Raw genomic sequence first — 26,194 nt, 5'->3', positions numbered from 1 at the left:
GGTCCAGGACTGTGTAGACCTGGACAGGGAGCCACAGGTATGATTAAGGACTATCACTGCACACTTATAATAACAGTTTACCTGAGCCACAAACAGATGACTCATTCTTTCATGGTGGTCCCAGACTGCCCTTTCGACCTTCTAGGCAGAGATCTGCTTTGAAAATTAGGCACCAACATTGCCTTTACTCCTCAAGAAACTAAAATTTCCTGTGCAGCTGCCTACCAACTCAGATAAACTACCCCTCTCTCTGAATAATATTTCCCAACTTTCCAGACTCCAAAGCAGAAATAAATCCTGATCCAGTACTTGCAATAACAGTTTCTCAAAGTTTGGGCTGAGAAAATTCATCCATGCTTGGAAGAGCACCGCTCACCTCTCCTGGGAAGAATCATGACTACAGCCACACCTATAAGGATCCAGCAATATCCCATTAACCAAAAGGCTAGACTGGGAATTGCTCCTTGTATCAAGAGGCTGTTAGATGCTAACATTCTCACCCCATGCCAGCTGGCTTGGAGTATGCCTTTCCTCCCTGTCCATAAACCAGGGACCTCAGATAATTAAGACAGTTCAGGATCTCTGGGAGGTAAATAAATGGACTGAAATCATTCATCCTACTGTTCTAAATCCTTACACTTTGCTCAGTCTCCTACTGCCAGAGGACCACGTTTTCAAAAACCCAGTAAGTCCAGTTACCAATGAAAACAGCTCTGCCCCAGCATCTACCAAAAATTTAGCTGTATGGCCTCCTATTGTTGCAGCAACCAAGGGCTCTTAGAGTCTGAAGAGTGTAGAGCCCTGGTCCCTTCATCCTGATTCACTATCCATCTCAGTTGTGGTTGGAGGATCATTGCTTTCCCAGGCAACTTAATTCCATCTGGAATGAACTAAGACCTAAATGATGGGCACATCTCTGAGGGAACTTTTATTAATTAAATCATCTGAAGTGTAAAGACCCACAAGTAATCTGGATATTTGAAGTGGGAAGATACATCTTTAATCCAGACTTTTGGAGTGAGAAGAGCCGCCTTTAATCTGGACCACACCTTCCGCTGGCAGTCTATATAAAATACATGGAGGAAGGAAGCTTGCTCTCTTTGCCTGCTTGCTCTTGCTCTTAATAGCAAGTCCATTCTTTCACTGGCATTAGAGCCCACTACTTCGGGATTCTGGTATATACTGAAGACCAGCTGAGACATCCAGCCTCATGGACTGAACAAGCACTGGCTTCTTGGACTTCCATTGGTAGATAGCCATTGTTGGACTAGCTGGACCACAGCCTGTAAGCCATTCTAATAAATCATATATATATATATATGTATATATATATGAATATATGTATATGTATATCCCCATAAGTTCTGATCCTCTAGAGAACCATGATTAATGCCGATTTTGTTACCAGAAGAGGTTTTAGAGCCACAGAAATATAAGGATATTTTTGTTGTTGTTGTTTTTTGACAGGGTTTCTCTGTGCAGGTTTTAGTGCCGGTCTTGGATCTCACTCTGTAGACCAGGCTGGCCTCGAACTCACAAAGTTCCTCCTGGCTCTGCCTCTTGAGTACTGAGATTAAAGGCATGTGCCACTGCCACCTGGCATAATTTTTTAAGCATATGGCATAGGTTTTCCAATTTGTCAACACCTGTAGTCACTGAAGCCTCTCCTGGAAGCTCAGAGAGTTCTGAAAGCCCATGGTGTGACTTAAGGAAACAAATGCATTTCATTATTCTGATTCACCAGCTGTGAGCAGAAACAGATTTGGTGACTCTACAGAAAATGTTTGATAATTTGTGAAAAAACAAGGAAAAAATGATGATACTGGTTGGTTGGTCCTACCATTTCTGGATAAATTGACAAAGGAAAAGACTGGGATCCATGATCAAATTAAACAACTTGGAGCATCTTAGAATAAGTTCAAGAACAACAATAAAATTAGTGGTAAAATTGACTGGCTTCAGATGTGCATAAACAGTCTAAAGACTTCTGTTCTGTTTTAATTGAAAGTAGATTCATCTCTCATACAATTCATCCCAACCAGTTTCCCTTCCCTCCTCTTCTCCCAGGTCCCCACAACCTCCCCTTCTCCCAGATCCTAATCCCCCTCCGTTTCCATTCAGAAGGGAGCAGGCCTCCCAGAGACCACAACCAATCATGACAAGATACAGTAAGCCAAGGCAAAAGCTTTCATGGAGGCTGAAGAGTCCCAAGAGCAGACAAGAGTCAGAGATCCACCTACTCCCACTGTTAGAAGTCCCACAAGAACACCAAGCTAACAGCCATAACATGTACACAAAAGACCTGGCTCAGACCCGTGCAGGCCCGGTGCTTGTCACTTCAGTCTCTGTGAGCACATGTGAGCCCAGCATAGTTGATTCAGTAGGCCATGTTCTCCTGGTGTCCTCCAGCCCCTCTGACTCCTACAGTCTTTCCTTGCCCTCCTCTACCGGGTTTCTTGAGCTCCCAGGATAGGGACCAAATGGAGACCTCCAATTTAGACTCCATACTTCTGGTTCTGGGTCTCTGCACATGATCCCATCTGCTGCTGGAGGAAGTGTGTCCAGTGAGGATAGCAGAATATCATTAGGAATCATTTCATTGATTTTATTTACTTTTCTAAATGAATGAATGAATGAATGAATTCGTTTAGCCTGTCATGTCTGGTTCTATCCTAGGTCTCTGGGCTATCCAGGCATTGTTGGGCATGGGCTCCTGCTCATGACCTGGACTTCGAGTTAAACCAGACATTAGTTGGCCACTCCCACAAGCTCTGCACCATCATTCCCCCTCCCCCTGCACATCTTGCAGGCAGATTGTAGGCTGAAGGTTTTGCGGCTGGATTGTTGTCCACCTTTCTCTTTCAGTGGCCTGAAAAGCACCTTCCCACACCAGAGACTAGACCATAGGTGTAATGGCTCCATGCAGGCGCCAGCTCAACCTCTCTACATTCAATGAGCTGTGTGGATATTGTCCTCGGTGATAAGGCCACCCTGCTGTTTTTGGAGGGTGACCTTCTGTCCTAGCATGAGCCTGGGTTGTTTGGGGATTTCCACGGAACCCCTTCCGCCAAAACACTTGACTGAACGCAATCCCAGCTCCTTACTGGAAGCCTTGCCTGGCTACAAAAGATGTCCAGTTCAGATTCTGTATCCTCCATTACTAGGGGTCCTCACTAGGGTCCCCCTCATAGATTTCAGGAAGTTTCCACTGCACTAGGTTTCCACACTACCCACCAAGTTCCCCCCAATTCCAGCTGCCTCTCCCTGCAATCTCTCTCTCCATATACCCCCAACCAGATTCCTCCTGTTCCCCTCCCCACCAGCAAACTCTACTCTATTTCCCTGTCCCAGGGGATCCATGCAACTCTTATAAAGCAAAGCATTTAACTGGGGCTCGCATACAGTTTCAGAGGCTCATTCCACTATCATTGTGGCAGGGAGCATGGCAGCATGCAGGCACACATGGCAGTTTAAGTTATTGTTAGACACAATTGAAGGGTTTTTTAAAGTAAATTTTATAAATCGAAGAATATTTTCTTTCCCTCAAATTGGATTGATATTTTACTAAACACAAAGAAGAGGATATACATGTAAAATGGGGTTCTTCAATATTTTCCTTCAAAAACAAAAAAAAAAAGAAGCTCACTACTGTGACACACACCTGTAGTACAAGGTATCTAGAAGGCTGAGACATGAAGATCACTTGAGCCCTGGAGTTCAAGACTGGTTTGGGAAACATGGTTAGAATCTGTCTCAAACGAGACAAGACAGAAAAACCTATAACATAATACAATATCCAATTTAACCTTACATAATAGTATGTTTGTACCTGTTATGAGTGATTAAAAAATATGCGAAAGCCAAAACTTAAATACACTTTATTGATGATAAAATGATTTGACAGTGTTATAGAAAAAATTCACTTTTACAATAAAAGAGTTGAAACCTTGCTACAGAGGAACGGCTGCCAGTCACATGCCTTCTTATATTTTATTTGGACAGTACAATAATAGATTTAAAAAGCTTTTGAGAATTTGCAATCTTTTGCTGCTGCCTTTTCATGAAGAGGCACATAAACATGTTCAATTTTGAGATAAGTATTATACATATAGTACATACACATAAATACTATACATATATCAGCAAATCAAAATTAAAAATCACAGGTACTTTGGAGGCTGAGCTGTGAGCATCACTTGAGCTCAGAAATAGGAGGCTAGTCTGGGTCACATGGTAAGATCACGTCTCCAAAATAAAATGAAGCAATATGCTGATGGCAAAAGAAAGAAACTAATCTTTATTCACAAAAGTGAATTCACACTGCTGGAGAGAAAAATCTCACTAATTAACAACAAAAGAGTTAAACCTGGAAACACCAGAATAGGTGCTAGCTATGTGCCTGTTTTCATTTTATTTAAACTTGAATTTCCACCATAAAAACATGCTTTTTCATCTAACATTAGAATTATATTGTTCCACACAGGTTCAAGTTTTCTTCAAAGAATCATGAAAATAGTATGGATTGAAGAGACTTTCGAATATTTGCAATCTCTTGCTGCTGCTGTCTCATAGAAGGAGAAAATAAACACAATGAATTTTGAGTTGTTATGCACAGTTTAGTAAATAAAATACTTCAGCGCTTCTGCTAAATTTTATATAATATAATAAAATTATATAAAATAAAATTTATAAAATAAAATTTTTATTTTATAAAATAAAATAAAAATATATAAAATAAAAAATATATATATATATAAAACTTCAAGATTAAAATATAACTTACAGTTTCCATCCTGTATTTCTTTTGATACTCAGCTATTTCTTTTTTAAGTTCATCAAATGAAGCAGTCGATCGAACATTATTATTCTTATTCTCAATGTTCTTCAAAATCTAAAACACAAAAGGCAAGTTCACTTATAATCCATAGTGTTTCATCTTAGATTCTAAATTGTGTAATTCATTTTCACAAGTGAGAATTTATTAATACTCATCAATGGTTATTATTAATTCCGTTTTTCAAAACATTGTAAATTAGAAATGAATAATAATAATACAGAACGAAGTAAAATACATCAGACATGAATCAAATGTTGTTAAAGAGGCTAAATTAGCATACTTTCCCCCAAAGAGTGGTTTAATGAACTGTTAAGGTCAAGATGAAGCAAAAACAAACAAATAACCAACAAAAATGCTGTGCAGTTTCACATGACTCCTAGGTATCTGGAGGCTCAAGAAGAACAGAGATCTAGAAGTAAGCCTGAGCAACACAGTGGGACCTGTTTCAAAGAAAAGCAAAGGCAAAAGATATAGGATTAAGACTACAAGGTCCCATCAGTATGATAATTTTGAAATTTTCTAGTATGTTTCCAAATGTCAGGTTATATTTTATTTGGACTAGTGGTAAATGTGACATGAATTCACTAAGGGAAGAAAATGATCTGTACTGTGGAGATCTTTTTAATTTACATAAACTAAAAATTACATTTTTAATCTGTATATGGTGGTGCATACCCTTAATCCAAGCACTTGAGGGCCAAGGCAGGTAGATCTCTGTGAATTCAAGGCTTGTCTGGCCTACATAGCAAACCTCAGGCCTGATAAGGCTGTATAGTGAGACCTGTCTCAAAAATATCACGTTTTATCATTCAGGGATTTTTATACTTAAAAAACTTCATATATATATACAGCATTTTTTTAAGGCAGAGTCTCACCATGTAGCTCAGTCAAGCCTCAAATTTGATATCCTCCTATCCTACCCTCCCTAATACTAGCATTATAGGCATGTACCATCACATCCAGCCAGAAGAAATAAATTTTAATCCTTTACTATCCACTCAATAAACTATTATTCCACTTCCTATTGTCCCCAAAAGTACTTAATGTAGTAATAATAATAACAATAACAATAGTAATAGGAGATTGCTTCATTTTTCTTCAATGAGGAAAAACATAAACAACAGTACAAATAAGTTAAAATACAAATAGAAATGCAGCTTTCTGTATATACAGAGTATAGATTGATTGGTAAATGATTTTACTTTAGCTGGCAAATGAACAAGACATCAATAGATAAGGAGGAATTAAACATATTGGAGAAAAACACTCCCAAAGCACAGGAGTACAGTCTGTGGGGTCAGACAAAGCAGTTGTGTAGAGGTGGGAATAGTAGGTACATGTAGTAAATGGTGCTTAAAACGAGACTCAGTCATGGGGAATCTAAATAGCTAGAATGTATTTAAGAAATTTATAAAAACTGAGAAATCACTGATGGATGTGCAGGAAGAAAGAGATGTTGTAGAAAGACAACATGACAGACCTATGAAGGATGGACTGAAGAACAGAAATCAGTTAAGAGTTTTCACAGTACAAAGATGATAAGGTTTACTAGCAGAAAGAATGAACTAAGGTTAATAGCGATAGGAAAGATTTGATGAAATGATGAGCCACTGCACAGAAGCTCAATTTGAGAACCTAAAAGATATGGAAGAGTTAAACATTACACTAATGTTCCTAATGGTAAATGAGGACATTTAGTGATGATACTATTTAGGCGAAAGCTTGATTAGTGCTTTATCAAATATTGATACCAATCAAAAAACTGTTCCTAGGGAACATTAGGGAAAGCTGACAAGTCCTCTGCCTGAAAACACTTAAAACAACTTTTGTTTTCATGAAAGATATTTTAAAAAATTTAAAAATATACCTTTTAAAATCCTTTTAAAACTATTTAATATTGAGACCCATGTTTGGTAATATGCTTATGTATAAACAGGCAACTCTCAATCTAAAAATTTCCTCAACAGTCTAGTACTTTCTTGGTTATCTCTAATGATTATAAAGTAGCATTACAGTCATTTTTGGTCAGTGTAACAGTTCCAGAACTGAGGATGTCAGAAAGTACTTCTACAATACATTTGAAAACAAAAAGTCCACAATTTCAATTCAGTATTTCCTATTCAACAAACACTGGAATGCAAATACAGATGACAATGTAGAAATGATTCACAGACTTGGTCTCAGATAAACAGAAAATGGTGACTCAAGTGTTCATCAGCTATGAATATGATGCATGGAAAGTACATTGTTAGGTAAAATTACTAATTTGCATTTCCTATCTTGAATAATCATCACAAAACAATTAAAGCTCCACAGCTATACTTAACACTTTTGTCCATAACAATTTAAACTGAAAAGCAGTTGAAATTTCTTATTAAAATGTTTCCCTAATCAAATTGCAAAAAAAACATTATACACATATTATCTGAGGTGTTAAGTTTCTGGGTACAACATACCTGTGTGTATCGTGTAACCATCTGTATAATTAGTTTCATTCTCTGGTTCTGTTTAATTTTGCACTGTCTTAGCATCACTTGCTGCTGGCGGAAAATATTCTACAAATATAAAAGAAGCTTATATATTTTGGTAAAATATTTTTGTTGTTCTTCTAAGCTTTATGTATTATAGGTGAATGCTGTATCTCTAAGCTACATTCTCATCCTTAAAGCAAAAGAATAATTCCATACTGAAGTCAAAAGAAATAATTTTAAAATGAATACATTTAACATTTTACTTTGACAAAAAATTATGTCTAAGTTTAAGCAATTTTAAAAATAATTAATATGCAATATAATGATCCTACCAGTCATGGAAAAGGAATTATTTAACTTTTTGAGACAGGGCCACCCTATATTGCACATGCTGTCTGCGACTTGTGCTTCTTCCTCAGTCTCCCAAATATCTGGTATGACCGGCATGCACCACCACACAAGAACCAGTAGAAAATCCTCATATCCAAGTAAATGCTCATTCTCTGAAATCTCAATGTCTACAATATAATTAATTTTAACTCTCTCACTGTTACTTTTCTAAACCCGGAGTCTGGAAAATTCAACTCTAGCTAGTCTACTTGGTGGAAACATTTTCACCACCTGGTGACCTTATTTCACTACGTATACAGAAACATCATAAAGAAGACATCGAGTCTTCTTTACCAACCTGCATCTGTCTATGCTCTCATTTCTCAGGATACAGCATACTTGCTCTTTACCACGTTCTGTCTCATGCCCATTCAAACACAAGAATTCAGCTTTTACCTCCTCTACCTTACACTTGTAATTTGACTCTCTAGCCAGGCCAGCTAACTTCAGTCTGCCATATCAGCTGCTTGGTGGGATGAAGCCTGAGGATCACAAGGACAAGGCATGCCTGAACCACAGGCCAGCCTGGGAAATTTCATGAAACCTTGTCTCATAAGGAAAAGTAAGAAATGTCTGCGGATATAGCTCAGTGCTAAGACGCATTTGCTACCATGGACGAAACCCTAGGTTCTAATTTCAGGCCCCCAGGGCCACAAAAAAAGTAAATAATTAATTTGTTCTACAGATTATTCCTATTGCCAGGCAGTGGTGGCACACACCTTTAATCCCAGCACTTGGGAGGCAAAGGCAGGTGGATCTCTGTGAGTCCGAGGCCAGCCTGGTCTACAGAGGGAGTTCCAGGTTAGCCATGGCTGTTACACAGAGAAACCCTCTCTCAAAAAACCAAAACAACAACAACAACAAAAAGATTATTCCTATTAACACACAAACACGTTCTCTCTCTTAGCTCAAAAAGCCAAATCAAACAAAAAACTCTACAAACCTCTCTTTCATTTGTTCTCCTTCTAAGCAGTCCTTTCTTTCCTGTTCTGTCCTGTACCCATTCTAATTCGTTCTCATTTTATTTTTCAGACAGTCTACTGTCTTGTCTGGAGCACACTCTGTAGACAAGGCTGGCCTGGAACTTAGAGATCTACCTGCCTTGGCCTTGCAAGTGTTGGAACTAAACTTGTCACTACCACACCTGCTTCTAATTAGTTTTGTACTCATTTTTCCAACCAAATCATTCTATCCAATACACCAATGACTTCCTGTTGTTAAATCTAGCTTACGTGGTCTATAAGCAGTGTAAAGCACAGCTAAGGGTCTTTTCTTTATAAATACTTCCTTCATTTGGGGTAATTTCTTTTCTACCAACTAGGCCTCTAGTGGCCTCTCCTCAGACTTCCTATTTACATTTTTAGTCACTCCCTTGGTGATTTCATCCAGGTTTATGGTTAAAAACCTGCATTTAAGCTCAGAATTTTAACTTTGTAGCTTTAGTTCAGCATTCTCTCCTGAATCTCAGATTCATATACCAGTGAATCTGAATATATATTCATATATTCAGCATCTTCCTAGACAAAATTTCTTGTGTACCTCAAATTGAACATTTGCAAAACTAAGCTGATCTATGAACTCCACAATTTTTTACATGACCTGTTTCCCCAGATCTTAGGTTTAAATTGTTTGATGATTATAAGCAATGAAAGAAGAAAATATAAAGAGTAACTAATACAGCTATATAATGTGTGAGTGGGACCTGAGTTGTGTTACAGCTCTGGACATTGAAAGTAAACCGTTTTCTGGACTGGTGCTGTGGTTTGGCTGTGGTGTGCTTCACTAGTCTGTAAAAGGCCCTGTCTTCAGGTTCAAATCACACGAAGCGGGGAGCAGGGGTATGGGGGAGCAATGGAGAAGGGAGAGAGACGGAAAAGAGAGAAAAAGAAAGTAAAGAAAGGAAGAAGGGAAGGGAGAGAGGGAGGGAGAGAGGAAAGGAATAAAGGAAAGAAAAGCTAAACCAAATCATAATCTAAGTACAGTGTGTTTTTTCAGGAATGGGCAAATGACCACAATGAACTCGGTGATGCTGCTCTACCAGCAGTAGTGAGAAAGTTTGTCTCAGTCCACTGCATGTTCTAATGTTGGAGTAAACACAGGATTGGAAGGATTAACTTAGTAACCCCAAGAAGAACTTGCAACAACATCGTCGAGAAAGATAGTACCTCAAGTCCCCCCGTTTTCCATTCAACTGTACCTGAATCTAACTTACCCACGATTGATTTCACAGCAAGAAGTAAACCACCTTCAGTCTCTCAAAAGTTTCTTTTGTTTGAAATGATAAGAATCCCAGTTACTATAAGGAGCCCAGTGGAATGTGTGAGTATATTTGCCTATACTTCTGTGGTTTATGGTTCTGCAGGACAAGAACTGGGTAACAGTGGGTAATGCACCTTGGGATAGTTCCCCAGGCCTAATGGAAGGCAAGCATCTAGAGTCCTACTAGAAATCTTGCTATAAAAGATTAATTATAAAGCTAATTGCGATACCAACAATTAGGTTTTCTTGCTGTTTCTTGTATTTCTGCTTCTCCAAATCCCACTGCTTAAACAGATCCATAAACTGCGGGTAATACTTATTGTTAACTTCCAACCTGTAAAACATAAGAATAAAGGCTCACATTTTATACCAATATGAAAATAATTAAAACAAAATTGAATTGACATATTCTATACTATGAAAAGGAAGGAAATCATAACAGTTTAACAGTTTAAATATTCTCGTGGGAACCCAAGAAATAAAAGTAGATTAATATAGATTCTAAAAATACTTCTTTTCCTTACAAAAGTCTTCTCATATGGTTTGCCTCTTGAAATCCAAGGAAATTTTATCATAATTACACATATATATATATATAATATAAGGATACATATATCAAATATATATATATATATCTTCCATATATACATACACACATATACATTTAAACACACACACATATTTCAAGGGAAGATTAATTTCATCTCCAAATAATTTTTCTTGTATTCTATAGGTTCCAATAAAAAGCAAATTACTTCAGCTGGGTGGTGGCGGCACATATCTTTAATCCCAGCACTCAGGAGGCAGAGGCAGGCAGATCTCTGTGAGTTCGAGGCCAGCCTGGTCTACAGAGAAAGCTTCAGGACAGCCAGGGCTACACGGAGAAACCCTGTTTCAAATAACAAAAAAAAAAAAAAAAAAAAAAAAGTAAATTATTTCTAAGTAGAAATATTTTACTAAGCCCTTTTGACAGATACGATTCAGTACAAAGAACAGTTAGGTAAATTAAAATAACACAAATTATTTTTGATGTAAAATGAACTATATTTTACATTGTCCACACAGTTAACTAAAAGACATTTAATAGTTTTTGTGTCATCTACCATTTACTTAATAAATGTTTTTCCAGAGTGAACATGAATTACTTTTAAAATAATAACTCTCTCAATTGTTATTTGGAAGGAAGAGCATGTAATCTTCACTGACTTCCAAGAAATATGTCTCAATTCTATGAAGGCATGGGATTATTGTTAGGATTCTGCCACTCCTCCAGTTGTATGACCACACATGCGCAGTTCAGTAGCTAAGCAAGGGGACTTACATCATCACTATGCTGCGCGATTACACAAATGTGTGCAGTGCTGTCAGGTAATCTGCACATGCATGGCATAGTTCCCTAAGCCCACATGCGCATGTGCAGGGAAATCCTTAAAAAGCTGGTCACAGATTCTTCCCCTCTCTTGTCTCCTCCCACCTCTGTCCCTTCTCCTCACGTGTCTCTTCCATAGGCCTGCCATGCTCTCTTCTGTCCGGCCCCAAAATAAAGTTCTGAGACTGGGTTTTGTCATGCCTCCTGACCTTTCCTCACAGAGTAAAAGCACCGTATTTAAAATCAACAGTTGTAGTACTACTCGCTTAGAGTAAATTCAATTGAAACATTTTCACTGGAGATTCCAACTATATACTCAGAGATGATATAAACTTGGCGCTTAAAAATGCCAGCAAACTTACATTCGCTGTTGTTTGGTTCCCCAAACTTGTTTCATCTTGTAGCTACTCTTTTTGGAAACAGTTCCAGAGTACATTTGCATTCTTCTTCTCTTTTCAAGAAGAGAATTATTAATCCCATCTATATCGAAAATAAAGGTTAATATTCAAATAACTTCAATTGTTCCTAAATATTCAAGTGTATAGATATAGATATATAGATATGGCTAAAGATTATTAAACAATATCAATGACACTTAAAATTAAATTGAAATATATCACCAACATGGTGCACAAAAAGTTTCATACTTTAGAGTATTTAGAATTTTGCATTTTCAGACTAGGGATGTACAACCAGTGAAGTCAATGCAAATAAAATAAAATACACAAAACTCTGAAATCTGAAATATTTTTGGCCCTATATATTTTGGATGGGAAATGTTCTAACTTACCTTAGTTCTGATTTTTCTAATGGAAGATAATTTTAAAATTAGGCACAATAATAACGAACCCAGGAGAAAAAAGGTTGGGGATAAATTTTAAGTACTTCACAAACAAACAGCTTAGCAGAAGGGAAATACTTCTAAATTAAAAAAAAATAATGTCCCACTGAAATGATATTAGTGAGCTTTTGAACTGTGGTTCGAAGTCAAACTTTAATTACAGAAATGATCCTGAAGTATAGTCTTATAACTCAAGTTTTAAAATACATAAAATTACTCTCTTGAATATTATAATCCAAGTCATGTTTAAAACAATAAGATATTTGTATAAAATATTGTCAATGGTAAGCCTAAATATATTTTTTATAAAAATTGTCAAAATACCAAAGATGGAAAAATCGCTTTGTTCTGGGGAGATGGCTCAGTGTTTAAAATGCCTGCTATGCCAAGCATGAGGCCCTGAGTTTGAATCCCCACCACCCACATAAAAGCCAGATACCCCCACAACAGACTGCTGGCAATGGTCGAGAGACAGCCCAAACTGACCTACTCTGGTGATGGGATGGTCAAACACCCTAACTGTCATGCTAGAAACCCCATCCAACGACTGAGGGATCTGGATGCAGAGATCCATGGCTAGGCCCCAGGTGGAGCTCTGGGAGTCCAATTAGCGAGAATGAGGAGGGTTTATATAAGCGAGAATTGTTGAGACCAAGGTTGGATAAAAGCACAGGGACAAATAGCCAAACGAATGGAAACACATGAACTATGAACCAATGGCTAAGGGGTCACCAATTGGATCAGGCCCTCTGAATGGGTGAGACAGTTGATTGGCTTGATCTGTTTGGGAGGCATCCAGGCAGTGGGACCGGGTCCTGTGCTCATTGCATGAGTTGGCTGTTTGAAACCTGGGGCTTATGCAGGATCGCTTGGTTCAGCCTGGGAGGAGGGGACTGGACCTGCCTGGACTGAGTCTACCAGTTTGATCTCAGTCCTCGGGGGAGGCTTTGCCCTGGAGGAGGTGGGAATGAGGGGTGGGCTGGGGGGAAGGTGAGGGGGGTGGGTGGGGGGAACAAAGGAATCCGTGGCTGATATGTAGAACTGAGTTGTACTGCAAAATAAAAATTAAAAAAAAAAAAGCCAGCTGTGATGTTGTGTGTCCCTGACAACAGCACTAAGGGGCAGAGTCAGGCAGCTCCTTGGGACTCCTTGGCCATTCAATCTCTCTGAAATGATGAGGTCCAGATACAAAGAGATCCTGTCTCAAAAAAATGGAGGGGCTGGAGAGATTTCTCAGTGGTTAACAACATTGGTTGCTCTTCCAGAGAACTCAGGTTCATTTCCCCCCGCACACACACATGACGCCTCACAACGATCTATACCTCCATTCCCAGAGGAATAAATTCTTTCTTCTGGTTCTGAAGGCAAGAGGCAAGCTTGTGGTGCATGCATATATGAAGGCAAAACTCTCTCTCTCTCTCTCTCTCTCTCTCTCTCTCTCTCTCTCTCTCTCTCTCTCTCTCTCCCTCTCCCTCTCCCTCTCTCCCTCTCCCTCTCCCTCTCCCTCTCCCTCTCCCTCTCCCTCTCCCTCTCTCTCTCTCTCTCTCTCTCTCTCTCTCTCTCTCTCTCTCTCTCACACACACACACCCATGAAGTGACTGAGGAAGACATTCCAATTTCAACTTCTGGCTGCCACACTCATCCACATACTTGCTCATACAGGTGCATACCTGTATAACATACACACAAATAAAAGTGAAAACTACTCATGTAAATATGGAGAAAATTTAGGAATAGTTTAAAATAATTTCATGGAGCTTTTTATACAGGGGATTTTACTACTAAGTAGAGTAGTGCATAAAAATTCAATATATTAAATAATGTTGCTGAATATATATTTTCTATCATAAATAGTAACCATTTAGTAACTATAATCAATCTATACATACTATGACATAAAATTTTATACTTTCAGGATCTATAACCTTCACTTTATGTAACAGATTAGAAAACAAACTCTTTGTCACTACCAAACAGAAAAAAACTCTCTGGGAAAATTTCATGATATCAATAATTCCTACAAAAGAATCAATTATTATTAACTCTTCTAAAAAGAATACCGTTTCCCAAACTGGGTGTGGTAGCTCATGCCTGTAATTCTAGCACCCAGGAAGCTGACACAGGAGATCTACAGTTTAAGCCTAGACTGGGCTTCAGATCAAGTTCCAGATCAACTCGAACTACATAGTAAGATCCTGTCTTCACCAATCCCACATCTGACAGAGGACTGATATCCAGAATATATAAGGAACTCAAGAAATTAGACATCAAAATGCCTAACAGTCCAATTAAGAAATGGGCTATAGAACTAAACAGAGAATTCTCAACAGAGGAAACTCAAATGGCTGAAAGACATTTAAGGAATTGCTCAACATCCCTAATCATCAGGGAAATGCAAATCAAAACAACTCTGAGATACCACCTTACGCCTGTCAGAATGGCTAAGATCAAAAACACTGAAGACACCTTATGCTGGAGAGGATGTGGAGCTAGGGGAACTCTCCTCCACTGCTGGTGGGAATGCAAGCTTGTACAACCACTTTGGAAATCAATATGGCGATTTCTTAGAAAATTGGGAATCCATCTCCCCCAAGATCCAGCTATACCACTCTTGGGCATATACCCAAGGAATGCTCAACCACACCACAAGAGCACGTGTTCAGCTATGTTCATATCAGCGTTGTTTGTAATAGCCAGAACATGGAAACAACCTAGATGCCCTTCAACTGAAGAATGGATAAACAAAATGTGGTACATATACACAATGGAATACTACTCAGCAGAGAAAAACAATGACATCATGAGGTTTGCAGACAAATGGATGGATCTAGAAAAAATCATCCTGAGTGAGGTATCCCAGACTCAGAAAGACAAACATGGTGTGTTCTCACTCATAACAGGATACTAGATGTGGAACAAGGATGACTGGACTGCTACTCACATCACCAGGCAGGCTACCTGGAAAACAGGACCCCAAGAAAGACACAGGGATCGCCCAACGACAGAGAAATGGAATGAGATCTACATGAACAGCCTGGACAGGAGTGGGGGTAGTGAAGGGCGAGGGTCGAGGGAAAGAGAGCTTGGGTGAGTGGGAGATCCCAGCTGGATCAAAAACAGAGAGGGAGAACAAGGAATAGGAGACCATGGTAAATGAAGACCACATGAGAATAGGAAGAAACAAAGTGCTAGAGAGGCCCACAGAAATCCACAAAGATACCCCCACAACAGACTGCTGGCAATGGTCGAGCGACAATCCGAACTGACCTACTCTGGTGATGGGATGGCCAAACACCCTAATTGTCGTGCTAGAAACCTCGTCCAACTACTGATGGACCTGGAGGCAGAGATCCATGACTAGGCCCCAGGTGGATCTCTGGGAGTCCAATTAGCGAGAATGAGGAGGGTTTATATGAGAGAGAATTGTTGAGACCAAGGTCGGATAAAGCACAGAGACAAATAGCCAAACAAACGGAAACACATGAAATATGAACCAATGGCTGAGGGGTCACCAACTGGATCAGGCCCTCTGAGTGGGTGAGACAGTTGATTGGCCTGATATGTTTGGGAGGCATCCAGGCAGTGGGACCGGGTCCTGTGCTCATTGCATGAGTTGGCTGTTTGAAGCCTGGGGCCTATGCAGGGTCCCTTGGCGCAGCATGGGAGGAGGGGACTGGACCTACCTGGACTGAGTCCACCAGGTTGATCTCAGTCTGTGGGGAAGGCTTTGCCCTGGAGGAGATTGGAGTGGGGGGCGGGCTGGGGGGAAGGTGAGGGGGGCGGGAGGGGGGAGAACAGGGGAATCTGTGGCTGATATGTAGAACTGAATTGTATTGCAAAATAAAAATTAAAAAAAAAAAAAAAAAACAAGGAAGCAATACACAAAATTAACAAAGGAATTGACAAACTACTATATAAAAAGGAGTTTATACAACTGATGAACAGTATTTAAATTTCAGATCTTTCCCTTTCACAACTTGTATTTTAGATTTTCTTCATTTGATGTACATGAATGTTTTGCATGCATGTATGTATATATAACTTGTATGTGCCCACAGAGATCAGAAGAGGGAGCAAGATCCTCCAGAACTGGAGTTGTAAATGGCTAGGAGCTACCATGAGGATGCTGGGAACCGAACTCAGGTCATTTACAAGGGAAGCAATCAGCCTTAACTGATAAGCCATTTTTCCAGTACCCTCACATTTTTGGATATAAAAGTAATTATACAGGGGTTGGAGAGATGGCTCAGTGGTTACAAGTGCTTGCTGCTCTTCGTGAGGACTTGAGACCATTTCCCAGTTCCATGTTATACAGCTCACAACTGCCTCTAACTCCAGCTCCAGGATATCCTACACCATCTTCTGAGCACTGCAGACACTTACATGTGACATACACCCCCACACAGAGACACATAATTAAAAAGAAAATAAATCTTAACAAATAATAATGAAGGATTTTATTAGTCTTCAGGATTATGCTCTCCTTCACAGAAAAGGGAATTCAGCAAGAGTCTTACAAAATAAATTTTGTAAATGAAAACCTGATACATAGAATCACTTGTGGGAACTATTAGTCTGTGAATAGAAAGAATTGTAAAATTTTCTCCATCTATTTTTTTCTTCTAAAATTCTATATGAGACTCACAGGTCTACAAGCGTCATTTTTACTTTTTTTTAATCATGGAAAATTTTAAGTGGAAAAATTTATGTTTTTAAATCACAACATTCATGTGAAATCCATTGCTAAGTGAGCATTAAATGACAGTTATAAAGAACACTGATTAACATTTCCTTTCACATAAATTAATATATAGTTTTAAACAATTTTTTGTTAACATACTTATCTCCAAAAACATACCTCCGAATTTATCCAACATAGTGTGTATTTCATCTCTGTGAAGAAATTACAATAAAAAATTAAAGCTGGAAATATAGTTCAGTGGTAGATCATTTGCCTAGCACACACAAAACTTTACACAAAAGTTCTTTTAATTATTATAATATATAGCATATGGGTTGGAACAAATGTCACATGCAACATAACATAACATATTTCTTAGACAACTAAAGTAAACCTTTGTTATTACCTTAGTGCTGACAAGTCATACAAGTATATCCCCATTACTTTCTTTTATTTGTCTCCCACTCTTGCTGAACTCTTTCTTCCCAACTAGTCTCCTTCCTATTCTCGTGTGAGTGTATGTGTGTGTGCGTGTGTGTGTGTGCGTGCGTGCGTGTGTGTGTGTGTGTGTGTGTGTGTGTGTGTGTGAAGGTCTTATGCAGGTAGCCATAGTCGCTATGTGTTTGTGATTACGAGGTCTCAAGGAGTCCAGGCTAGACTTGAAATAACTATATAGCTGAGGATGACCTTGGATTTCTGATCTTCCTGCATTCACCTCTCTAGAGCAGGAATTACAGGCACTACATTTGAAGTACTCTATTGAACTGGCAAAAAATTATTTGAAAATATTACCCCATAGCTTCATCTACTTCTGCAGGAGGGCACTTCCTCTCATCTTTGTTAAACACTGGGCTCTTTTCTGTATTAACAATACAGATGAAAAACATATTGGAAATTAATTATGTTATATTAGTAATAGTTAGCAAAGTGCTATCTTCATTTGCGTTTCTCTGGAACTTTTCTCAATGTAAATTTTTGAAGTAGCTATAGAAATGAAATAATTTCTTTGCAGATTTTATGAAATCAATTCACAATTTGCCAACATTTTATAGGAACACTTTTCAAGTCTTCCTGGGGTAAAATCATTTTAAGTTATTAATCATTTCTCAATATACTGGGACTACAGAGCCAAGAGAAGCAATATGCATCACTAAAACTGGTACAGAAATGTACATCTAAAATTAGAAACGAAAGTATCAGAAAATCTGAGACTAGGTAACAATCAGATGAACTCCAGGACACAATCAATGCCCAACATTGGATACGCTGTACCTTCAGACCGAGCCTTCTTCAAAACACTCAGACCATCTTCTTCATCATCAAATTCAAAAAGCACTAAGTGCTCCTGCTTTCGTACCGACATAACTCTACCAAAATTCCTTCTTCTGTTGGCAAAAGGTCAGATGTTTTCTTAGTTAAAATACAAAGGAAAAGAATCTCACAAGTCATGTGAATCCAATGGTATCATTTAAATAAATGGCTAAATTTAAAATGTCAAAAAATCAAATAAGAATTATCTTAGTTCATTGAAAGTAAGCTTTTTCCTCTTTTTACATTGTTTTTAATAATTTTCCTTTACTACTGAGAATTTCATACACATATTCAATGAAATGTGATATATATACACATTTCCCCCTCTCCATCTCCTCCTGTATCCTACTCAACATGTCTCTCTCTGAACTTTGGTTTTTTTTTTTTTTTTAAAAAGTATACTTTTGAACCAAAGTAAACAATTTGTCATTTCTCAATTTTAAAAGTGCAACATTGGCCACAACCTACAGTATATGAGTCCCCCCCCAAAAAAAAAAAGAAAGAGCAAAATGTGTCAGTTCTTAACCTCTAGGACATCTGAATTTTGGTCCTATGTCTCACAGATTCTTTTTAAAAAATTGAGCAAGTCTGTATCTCAGTTTTAAAGTAAAATCATGGTGCTATCCAGAAAGATAATCAACGTGGGCAAATATGTATTCATGGTAAAAGAGCTTATGCTCTATTCACAACAAACACCCACCACCATTACCACCACTCACACAGAAAGACCTGCTATTTGAGAAGCTGGGGATTTCAAACATCAGAAGATTACATGTTCAAGGCCAGCCCAAGCTAGACAGGGCCTGAGTTACAAAGGGAGATCCCACCCTACAGAAACAAACCAAAACTGACAGAAAAAACTGAACGTGGTGGTGCAGGGCTGTAATCCCAGTACGTGGGTGATTGAGCCTGGAGGATCAGTGGTTAGAACCCACCCTGGGTTACTTATTAATCCCTTGCAATGTCTCCTCTTTTTTTCTCTTTTCCTTTGCCCTCCCCTCTCTCCAACATCCAGACAGTCCGTATCAAACTAGCACACCCTATGGAGGAAGACGAAGATGGGTCCTCAGTTGGTTTCTAAGGGATTCTGGGCACCACCCAGAAGCATGGAGGCAGCCTACAGCTCCTCGCCCAGGGCTCCTGTTCCATAGACCCCGGTCCTGCACACCCCACCCCTGTCCCTCACCCCACCCCACTGTCGGCTTCTATCCCCAGGCTCTGTGACCATGTCCTGCAAGGGCTCCCCATCCTCCACAGCCTGTTCATCCCTTTAGTGAGGTCTCTGCCTCCCTTTTCCTGTCAGAAGTCACAGGAACGACCCCTGTCGGAAGTCACAGGAACGACCCCTGTCAGAAGTCACAGGAACGACCCCTGTCAGAAGTCACAGGAACGACTCCTGTCAGAAGTCACAGGAACGACCCCTGTCAGAAGTCACAGGAACGACCCCTGTCAGAAGTCACAGGAACGACCCCTGTCAGAAGTCACAGGAACGACCCCTGTCAGAAGTCACAGGAACGACCCCTGTCGGAAGTCACAGGAACGACCCCTGTCAGAAGTCACTGCCCATCAGGAGGAGTTTCCTCACTAAACACCGTCTCCTCACGTGACCCCCAACCCTCGGCAGGCGAACACGGCTTACTGGTCGTCGGACAGGTGAGCACCTCACGTCAGCGCCCTCCAGCACTTGGGCCTCGACCGTGAAAGCTGCTCTGCCGGCCTCCGAGGACCTTTGTGATTTGAGCGGGAGGAAAGGCAGGCTCCCACAGGGAGCTCGCTGATTGGCTGAATGGGCCCCGCACATGCGCACAGAGAGTGCCAGGCTGACTCTGGTTCAAGGGCAAACTGGTTTATCCTGATGGCGTCTTCAGGCACTGGGATGGACTACCGACTTCAGGACAAATGTTTTCCAGTTTTAGGTGTATACTCCTTTACACACTTGAAAATTAAAAGAAAACATGGAAAATGCGAAGCGAAGCACGATACTCTGTCAGTTTCTAGGTTTATACTCCTTTACATGCTTGAAAGTTAAAGGAAAACGTGTAAAATACAAAGCATGACACTGCTACTTTATTTCAACTGTAGAGGCCCTTGTATGAATTTTTATTTTTGATTTATGTATGTATATATTTATTGCGTATGTTTTTTTTCTGCATTTACATATGCACACCACATTTCTGGTCCTCCTGTCTCTACCTACTGAGACTGATTACTCTCTCTCTCTCTCTCTCTTCTCTCTCTCTCTCTCTCTCTCTCTCTCTGTCTCTCTCTCTTTCTCTCTCTCTTTCTCTCTGTCTCTGTCTCTCTCTCTCCCCCTCTGACATGTTTATGAGTGTTTGCCAGCATGTATGTCTATGAACTACATGCATGCATGCCTGATGCTCACAAGCCAGAAGAGAGCACTGATCCTCTGAAACTGGAGTTATGCATAATTGGGAGCCATCATTTGGGAGCTTCGAACCGGAGTCCTCTGCAATAGCAGGAAGTGCTCTTAACAGCTGAGCCATTTCTCCAGACCAGTCTTGTACGCACTTTATGTGAGCTAGGGCATTTCTCCCAAAAGCTGTTTGCTTTCACTGTTTTCCTACTTGTGCACTGTTTAAAAAAAAAGGCTAAACTTTGAAAAGAGCAAAGAGAGCTCTATGGGATGGTACAGTGGGAGGAAAAGGAAGGGGGAAGTTATGTAATTATAGTATAATCACAAAAAAGGAAATTTTTTTTTTTTTTTTTTTTTTTTTTTTTTTTTTTTTTTTTTTTTTTTTTTTTTTTTTTTACGGTTTTTCGAGACAAGGTTTCTCTGTGTAGCTTTGCGCCTTTCCTGGAACTCACTTGCTAGTCCAGGCTGGCCTCGAACTCACAGAGATCCACCTGGCTCTGCCTCCCGAGTGCTGGGATTAAAGGTGTGCACCACCACCGCCCGGCCTTCTTTTTTTTTTTTTTTTTTTTTTTTTCTTGCGAAAAAAGGAAATAATTTTAATGGCCCTTTTTGTAACACTTTGTGTCCAGAAAAAGACAATAATTGACGTAGTTTTTACAGGGACTACTTTAATCTTATAAATTGATTAAGAAAAAAATGACATCCTGATAATTTTGCAACATCCTAATGAGAAAAAAAGTGACTTTTCCCACTAAGTAAAAAAACTTTGAGTTATGAGTATGTGTGCCCACATGTTCCTGTGAGTACACATATGTTTCTCTCTCTCTCTCTCTCTCTCTCTCTCTCTCTCTCTCTCTCTCTCTCTCTCTCTCTCGTGTGTGTGTGTGTGTGTGTGTGTGTGTGTGTGTGTGTGTAGGCAGATATCATGCATATCCTCATCATTCTCCATCTTAAATCTTGAGACAGGGGCTCACTGAACCTGCAGGTCACCAATTCCACTAGCCTGGCTAGCCAGCAAGCTCCAGGGATCTATCTGCCTGTCTCCACCTACCAGCAATGGCCTGCCAGCCTGGATTTTTAGAGTGGATTCCAGGGCTCCCACTTTAAGTCCATACGCTTGCAAGGCAAGAACTTTACCAAAAGAGCCATCTCCCTAGCCCCACTCTGTGAGTTTTGTTTTGTTGTTACTGCCATTGTTTGCTTGTATTTCTCTAATCACTCCTTAGATTAGGCACGGAAAATGTTAGCGATGATTTTGTTCCTGTTTTCTCAAAACAGCTAATTGGGTTTTTGCTCACTTTACAGTTTGGACTTAACTGTATGAATTGCATACATCAACTTTAGATTTGTAGTGCTTATTGCTGGTTTTTTCACCACTGAAGATCAAACTCATGTTTTTGTTTGTTTGTCTGTTTGTTTGATTTTTGGTTTTTCGAGACAGGATTTCTCTGTGTAGCTTTGCACCTTTCCTGGATCTTGCTCTGTAGACCAGGCTGGCCTCGAACTCACCAAACTCATGTTTTTTACACTGCGCTCTACCACTGAGCTACATCACCAGCTAATTTGTAGTTCTGTATGCTGAGTATTCGCCTCTATATGTTTTAAAGAAAACTACCATGAATCATAAAATGATTCCCCTCTACTATGGGGTCTAAAGGGATTTGGTGCCCTCTTCTGGCCTCTTTGGAAGATACCAAGCACACACATTTGGTACACATGAATACATGCATGCAAAACACCCATACACACAAAATGCAATTCCCCTTTTTGGTTTTTCAAGACAGGGTTTCTCTGCGTAGCCCCAGCCATCCTGAAACTCACTCTAGAAACCAGGCTGGCCTTGACCTCAGAGATTCACTTGTCTCTGCTTCCCAAGTGCTGGCATTAAAGGTGTACACCACCACTGTTATGCCCAGATCACGACCCCAAAGAGACCAGTGAAGACCGTGGATGTCCAGAATGCAACAGCAAGATTTATTCTGTAGATACAAGCCTAGGCAGGGAACTGATTCCTACACCCAATACAGTGAGGCAGGGAGGAATTGCTCTTTCTTTGTGAGGCTAGCTATTTAAAGGCAAAAACTACAAGCGTTTCAGGGCGGTTGTGGGGGGGTTGGCACAGGTGCAACTCAGATTGGTTTATTTTTATCTCTGTTCGCTTTTAATTGGATGAGGGTATGTAACTTTTGAATTTACTGGTTGGGGGTTACAATTATCATTTTGGGGACTGTCCAGGACAAGTCCCAGGCTTTGTCCTTGAGCTGCCAGGGGGCCAGCTTGCCTAGCACGTACTGACTGTGGGGGCTGGCTCAGTTGTCCAGGCTCTCTCCTTGACTCACGCACATAACTCTAAGTTGGTGAAAGGTCCCAGACAGTAAACAACTGGCTGAACTTTGAGCAGAGTATGAGTACGTGCAGAAAGGGAGCTACTGCAAGGACTATGTCTTTTGTTCATGGCCTTCCCAGAGACTGCTTGCTCAAGTCTCGGGAAACTGAAATTGAGGCCTGATCTCTGAGAGAAGACTGAGCAGCCTGTTGTGGCATCTGCTTGGTCCTTTCAACCACCACCTGGCAATAAATTTAAAAAAAATAAAATAATCTCCTATGACTCTTTTCCTTCTATTGGGTTGCCTTGTCCAGCTTCGGTGTGAGGGCTTCTGCCTTGTCTTATTGTATCTTGTTTTGTTGTCTCTTGCAGATCTGCTCTTTTCTTATGGGAGACTGAGTGGGAGTGGATCCGGAGGAGAGGGGAGGTGGTGGGGACTTGGGAGGAGCGGAAGAAGGGAAACTGTGGGAGGGATTTATTGTATGAGAGGAGAATCTGTTTTCTTTTCTTTTGGGGGGGAGTTGGTTTTCACATTTTTATTGGGGGGCAACAAGGAAGGGTCATCATCCATCAGCGGGATTATTTGCAGGTTCGTCAGCCTTTCCAGGCATGGGCCCTGAGGGTCCTGGGAGTGGCTGGGTTCATCAGGCATGTTCCCATTATTTTGCACAGGCACTGGGTAGTTGTAGGGTGGGTGTGGCCTGGTTGATCAAAACTGCATACTTGGTGTAAGGGCTGGCAGTGGGCATAATTATAGCAAGGCCCAGACACCACCATCACTGGCTCCTTCACCCAGGCATCTTGAAGGCAGAGAGTCTCCTGGCTATCTTGGTCTTTGCCAAAAAGAATCTATTTTCAATAAAAATAAGTAAAATAAAATAACATATTCCCTCATAATGTCTGTAAGGATTTTATTTTCATTTTTGTTCATCTTAATTTTCATGTCTGGTATCAGAAAAGGCACCAGTTATTTTAACCTTCATATGGAAACCAACTGTTGCAGGAATTTCTGGGAAGCTGAATTTTCTCTAGTCCCAATGTGAACACCATCATTTTTTTGCAGCCTTTTCCTAGTTAACATCCACTTTGATGGTGATGTCTATAAATTGCTCAGGATGTGTCTGTAAATCCCTCTAGGATTTGGGGCTTCCAGTGAACATCTGGTATCATTTGTTGGGCAAAAGCTGTGTTGACCACTGTCCAGTGCACAGGAGCCTCTAAGACAAAAGGGGTGTACTGCCCTTAACTGTCACAGAGCTGGTCATAGAATTGGTTCAGGGACTCATCAGAGCACTGAGTGACTTTTCAAATTTTGACCAAGATTGTGACTCCACAATCTCCATTGTGAACTCCTCCAGCCCGACTTATCGTTCTGAGAAGTGCCTGGAAGACCTCTGGTGTATTGGGGTTACATTTGGGACACTTATCAGGAAGGAAGGTGTCAGCAAATCACTTCAGGTTACTAGTGTTTGGTAAGCTTGAATGATCAGCCAGGCAGGTGCTGCCTACTAGACCCTACACTCTGTATCTGGAGGTAAAAAGGGCAATAAGGAGCTGTTGGCAGTTGTCCCAAGTAAGTTAGTGGCTGTGCATAATGGTAGACATAAGGTTGACTGTTGTTGGTTGCTTTTTCTACTCTTTTGGGGCGCCCATCACCCAGTTCGCACATAAATACACAGAGGCTTTTTCTCACTTTTAAATGCCCTGCCTTAGCTTGTTTCTATCCAGCTTTTCTTAACTTAAATTATCCCGTCAACCTATTCCCTCTGGGCTTTTTTATTTTCTTACTTCTGTATATCTTACTTTCACTCTTACTCCATGGCTGGCTGGGTAGCTGGGTGGCTGGGTGGCTGGGCGGCTGGGTGGCTGGGTAGCTGGGCGGCTGGCCCCCAACACCCTCCTCTCCTTGTTCTCTTGCTCTTTCTTCTTTTTCTCCCAGATTTTCTCGTTTTATTTATTCTCTCTGCCTGCCAGCCCCGCCTATCATTTCTCCTGCCTTGCTATTGGCTGTTCAGCTTTTTATTAGACCACCAGGTGTTTTAGACAGGCACAGTAACACAGCTTCTCAGAGTGATACAAATGCAACATAAACAAAAGTAACACACCTTAAAATGATATTCTACAACACTTTATGGCTGCTCTAGGTATGGTGGGGTGTGATATCACTTGTTCACGAGATCAGTAGTGGTGAATGGCTGATAAACATATTGAACTGGGTCTGGTCTGAGAATCCCGTCCTCCTGGAGGTTGGCTGGCCATGGAGTTTGACACCACAGGCACAGGGCACTCGATGGCTGGTCACTGGGAAGCCTTCAAGAGACCTGGACCTTAAGCATACTGAGGTGGAGGATACCCTCCAGCGCTCTGTGGGAAAAGGGGCCAATGGCAGCTGTGGCATGAGCCATCAGACGGGAAGTCAGGATACAAAGCAGACATTGCCACTTTGTGTTCTGAATTCTTAGCGGGGCGGGGGTGGGGATGGGCACCCTCAGGAGAAGGGGTAGAGGTGGAAGTTGCAAATCTTGATCCTCTAACTGGAAGATAGGTGGCTTTTTCGGGGTTGAAACTCTCTTAGAGATCAGGACTGCAGTGGATACGCAAGAGGCATGGAATTGAACTCTGTCTTGTGGGTAGAGGGCCAGACTACACCAGATATTGATGTAAGGAAACTGGTCCAGGTGGCCTGGCTCCCCAGTGCAGGCATCCTTCACTCTGCAGATGTTGGAAAGGTCCAGGATTCCTTCAAAAGGGCAAGAATTGTGGAAGGAGGGCCAGTTAACTTCACAGAAGGTCCTCCTCAGTATAGAAAGGACTTTGCGGCGCACCACCAATCAGACTACTAAGAGTGTACTCTCATCTTTCTGTTTGAAGTAGACCTGAGTCTGGTCTTTCATTTCTCTGCATTGGCATATTTGGTACACTATCATAGGAAGAGGATCCACAGATAAACACTAAGTTTACCAAATGGAGTAGCTGGTAGGAAATAAAAGATATTGTAGAGAAATAAACTTTAGAAAGGCATAAAGAGACTCAAGCTAGAAGGCAAGCTGTAATGTTAAATCATACCTGGTCACATTCGCCTGCTTGCTCCTGGAATCTTGACTTAAATGCTTTGCTTCTCCATGCTGCTTAATGGCCCACAAGGCCAGTGCCAACACAGAAGCTTCTCTTGCTTTTGGAAAATGATGCATTTACCCTGAGTGCAGGGCCATTTCTTTGGTAACATCATGTTCCAATAGGGCATGGTTTTGAATTAGCAAGGTACCTTCCTAAAGTGACTTCATGTTCCTAATTAAGTCACCAGGATGTTTAAAAGAAGAGTCTTAGTTCATATC

General features: G+C 40.5%; 1 protein-coding gene across 1 annotated transcript; it reads right to left on the bottom strand.

The window, feature by feature from the left end:
* Positions 1-3,861: 3,861 nt before the first annotated feature.
* On the bottom strand, positions 3,862-19,939 carry LOC131899837 (synaptonemal complex protein 3-like). Its single transcript, XM_059251307.1, has 9 exons — positions 19,799-19,939; positions 18,121-18,258; positions 17,641-17,707; positions 17,026-17,060; positions 11,689-11,806; positions 10,192-10,291; positions 7,294-7,392; positions 4,784-4,891; positions 3,862-4,561 (listed from the first exon to the last, which is right to left on the bottom strand). Exons 2-9 carry the CDS (start codon positions 18,209-18,211, stop codon positions 4,505-4,507), a joined length of 675 nt encoding a protein of 224 aa, XP_059107290.1. The 5' UTR covers positions 18,212-18,258; positions 19,799-19,939; the 3' UTR covers positions 3,862-4,504.
* Between the last annotated feature and the right edge of the window lie 6,255 nt (positions 19,940-26,194).

The sequence above is a fragment of the Peromyscus eremicus genome, chromosome X (assembly GCF_949786415.1).
Source record: "Peromyscus eremicus chromosome X, PerEre_H2_v1, whole genome shotgun sequence".
Taxonomy (NCBI): Eukaryota; Metazoa; Chordata; class Mammalia; order Rodentia; family Cricetidae; genus Peromyscus; species Peromyscus eremicus.
This window is presented reverse-complemented; position numbering and strand designations above follow the sequence as displayed.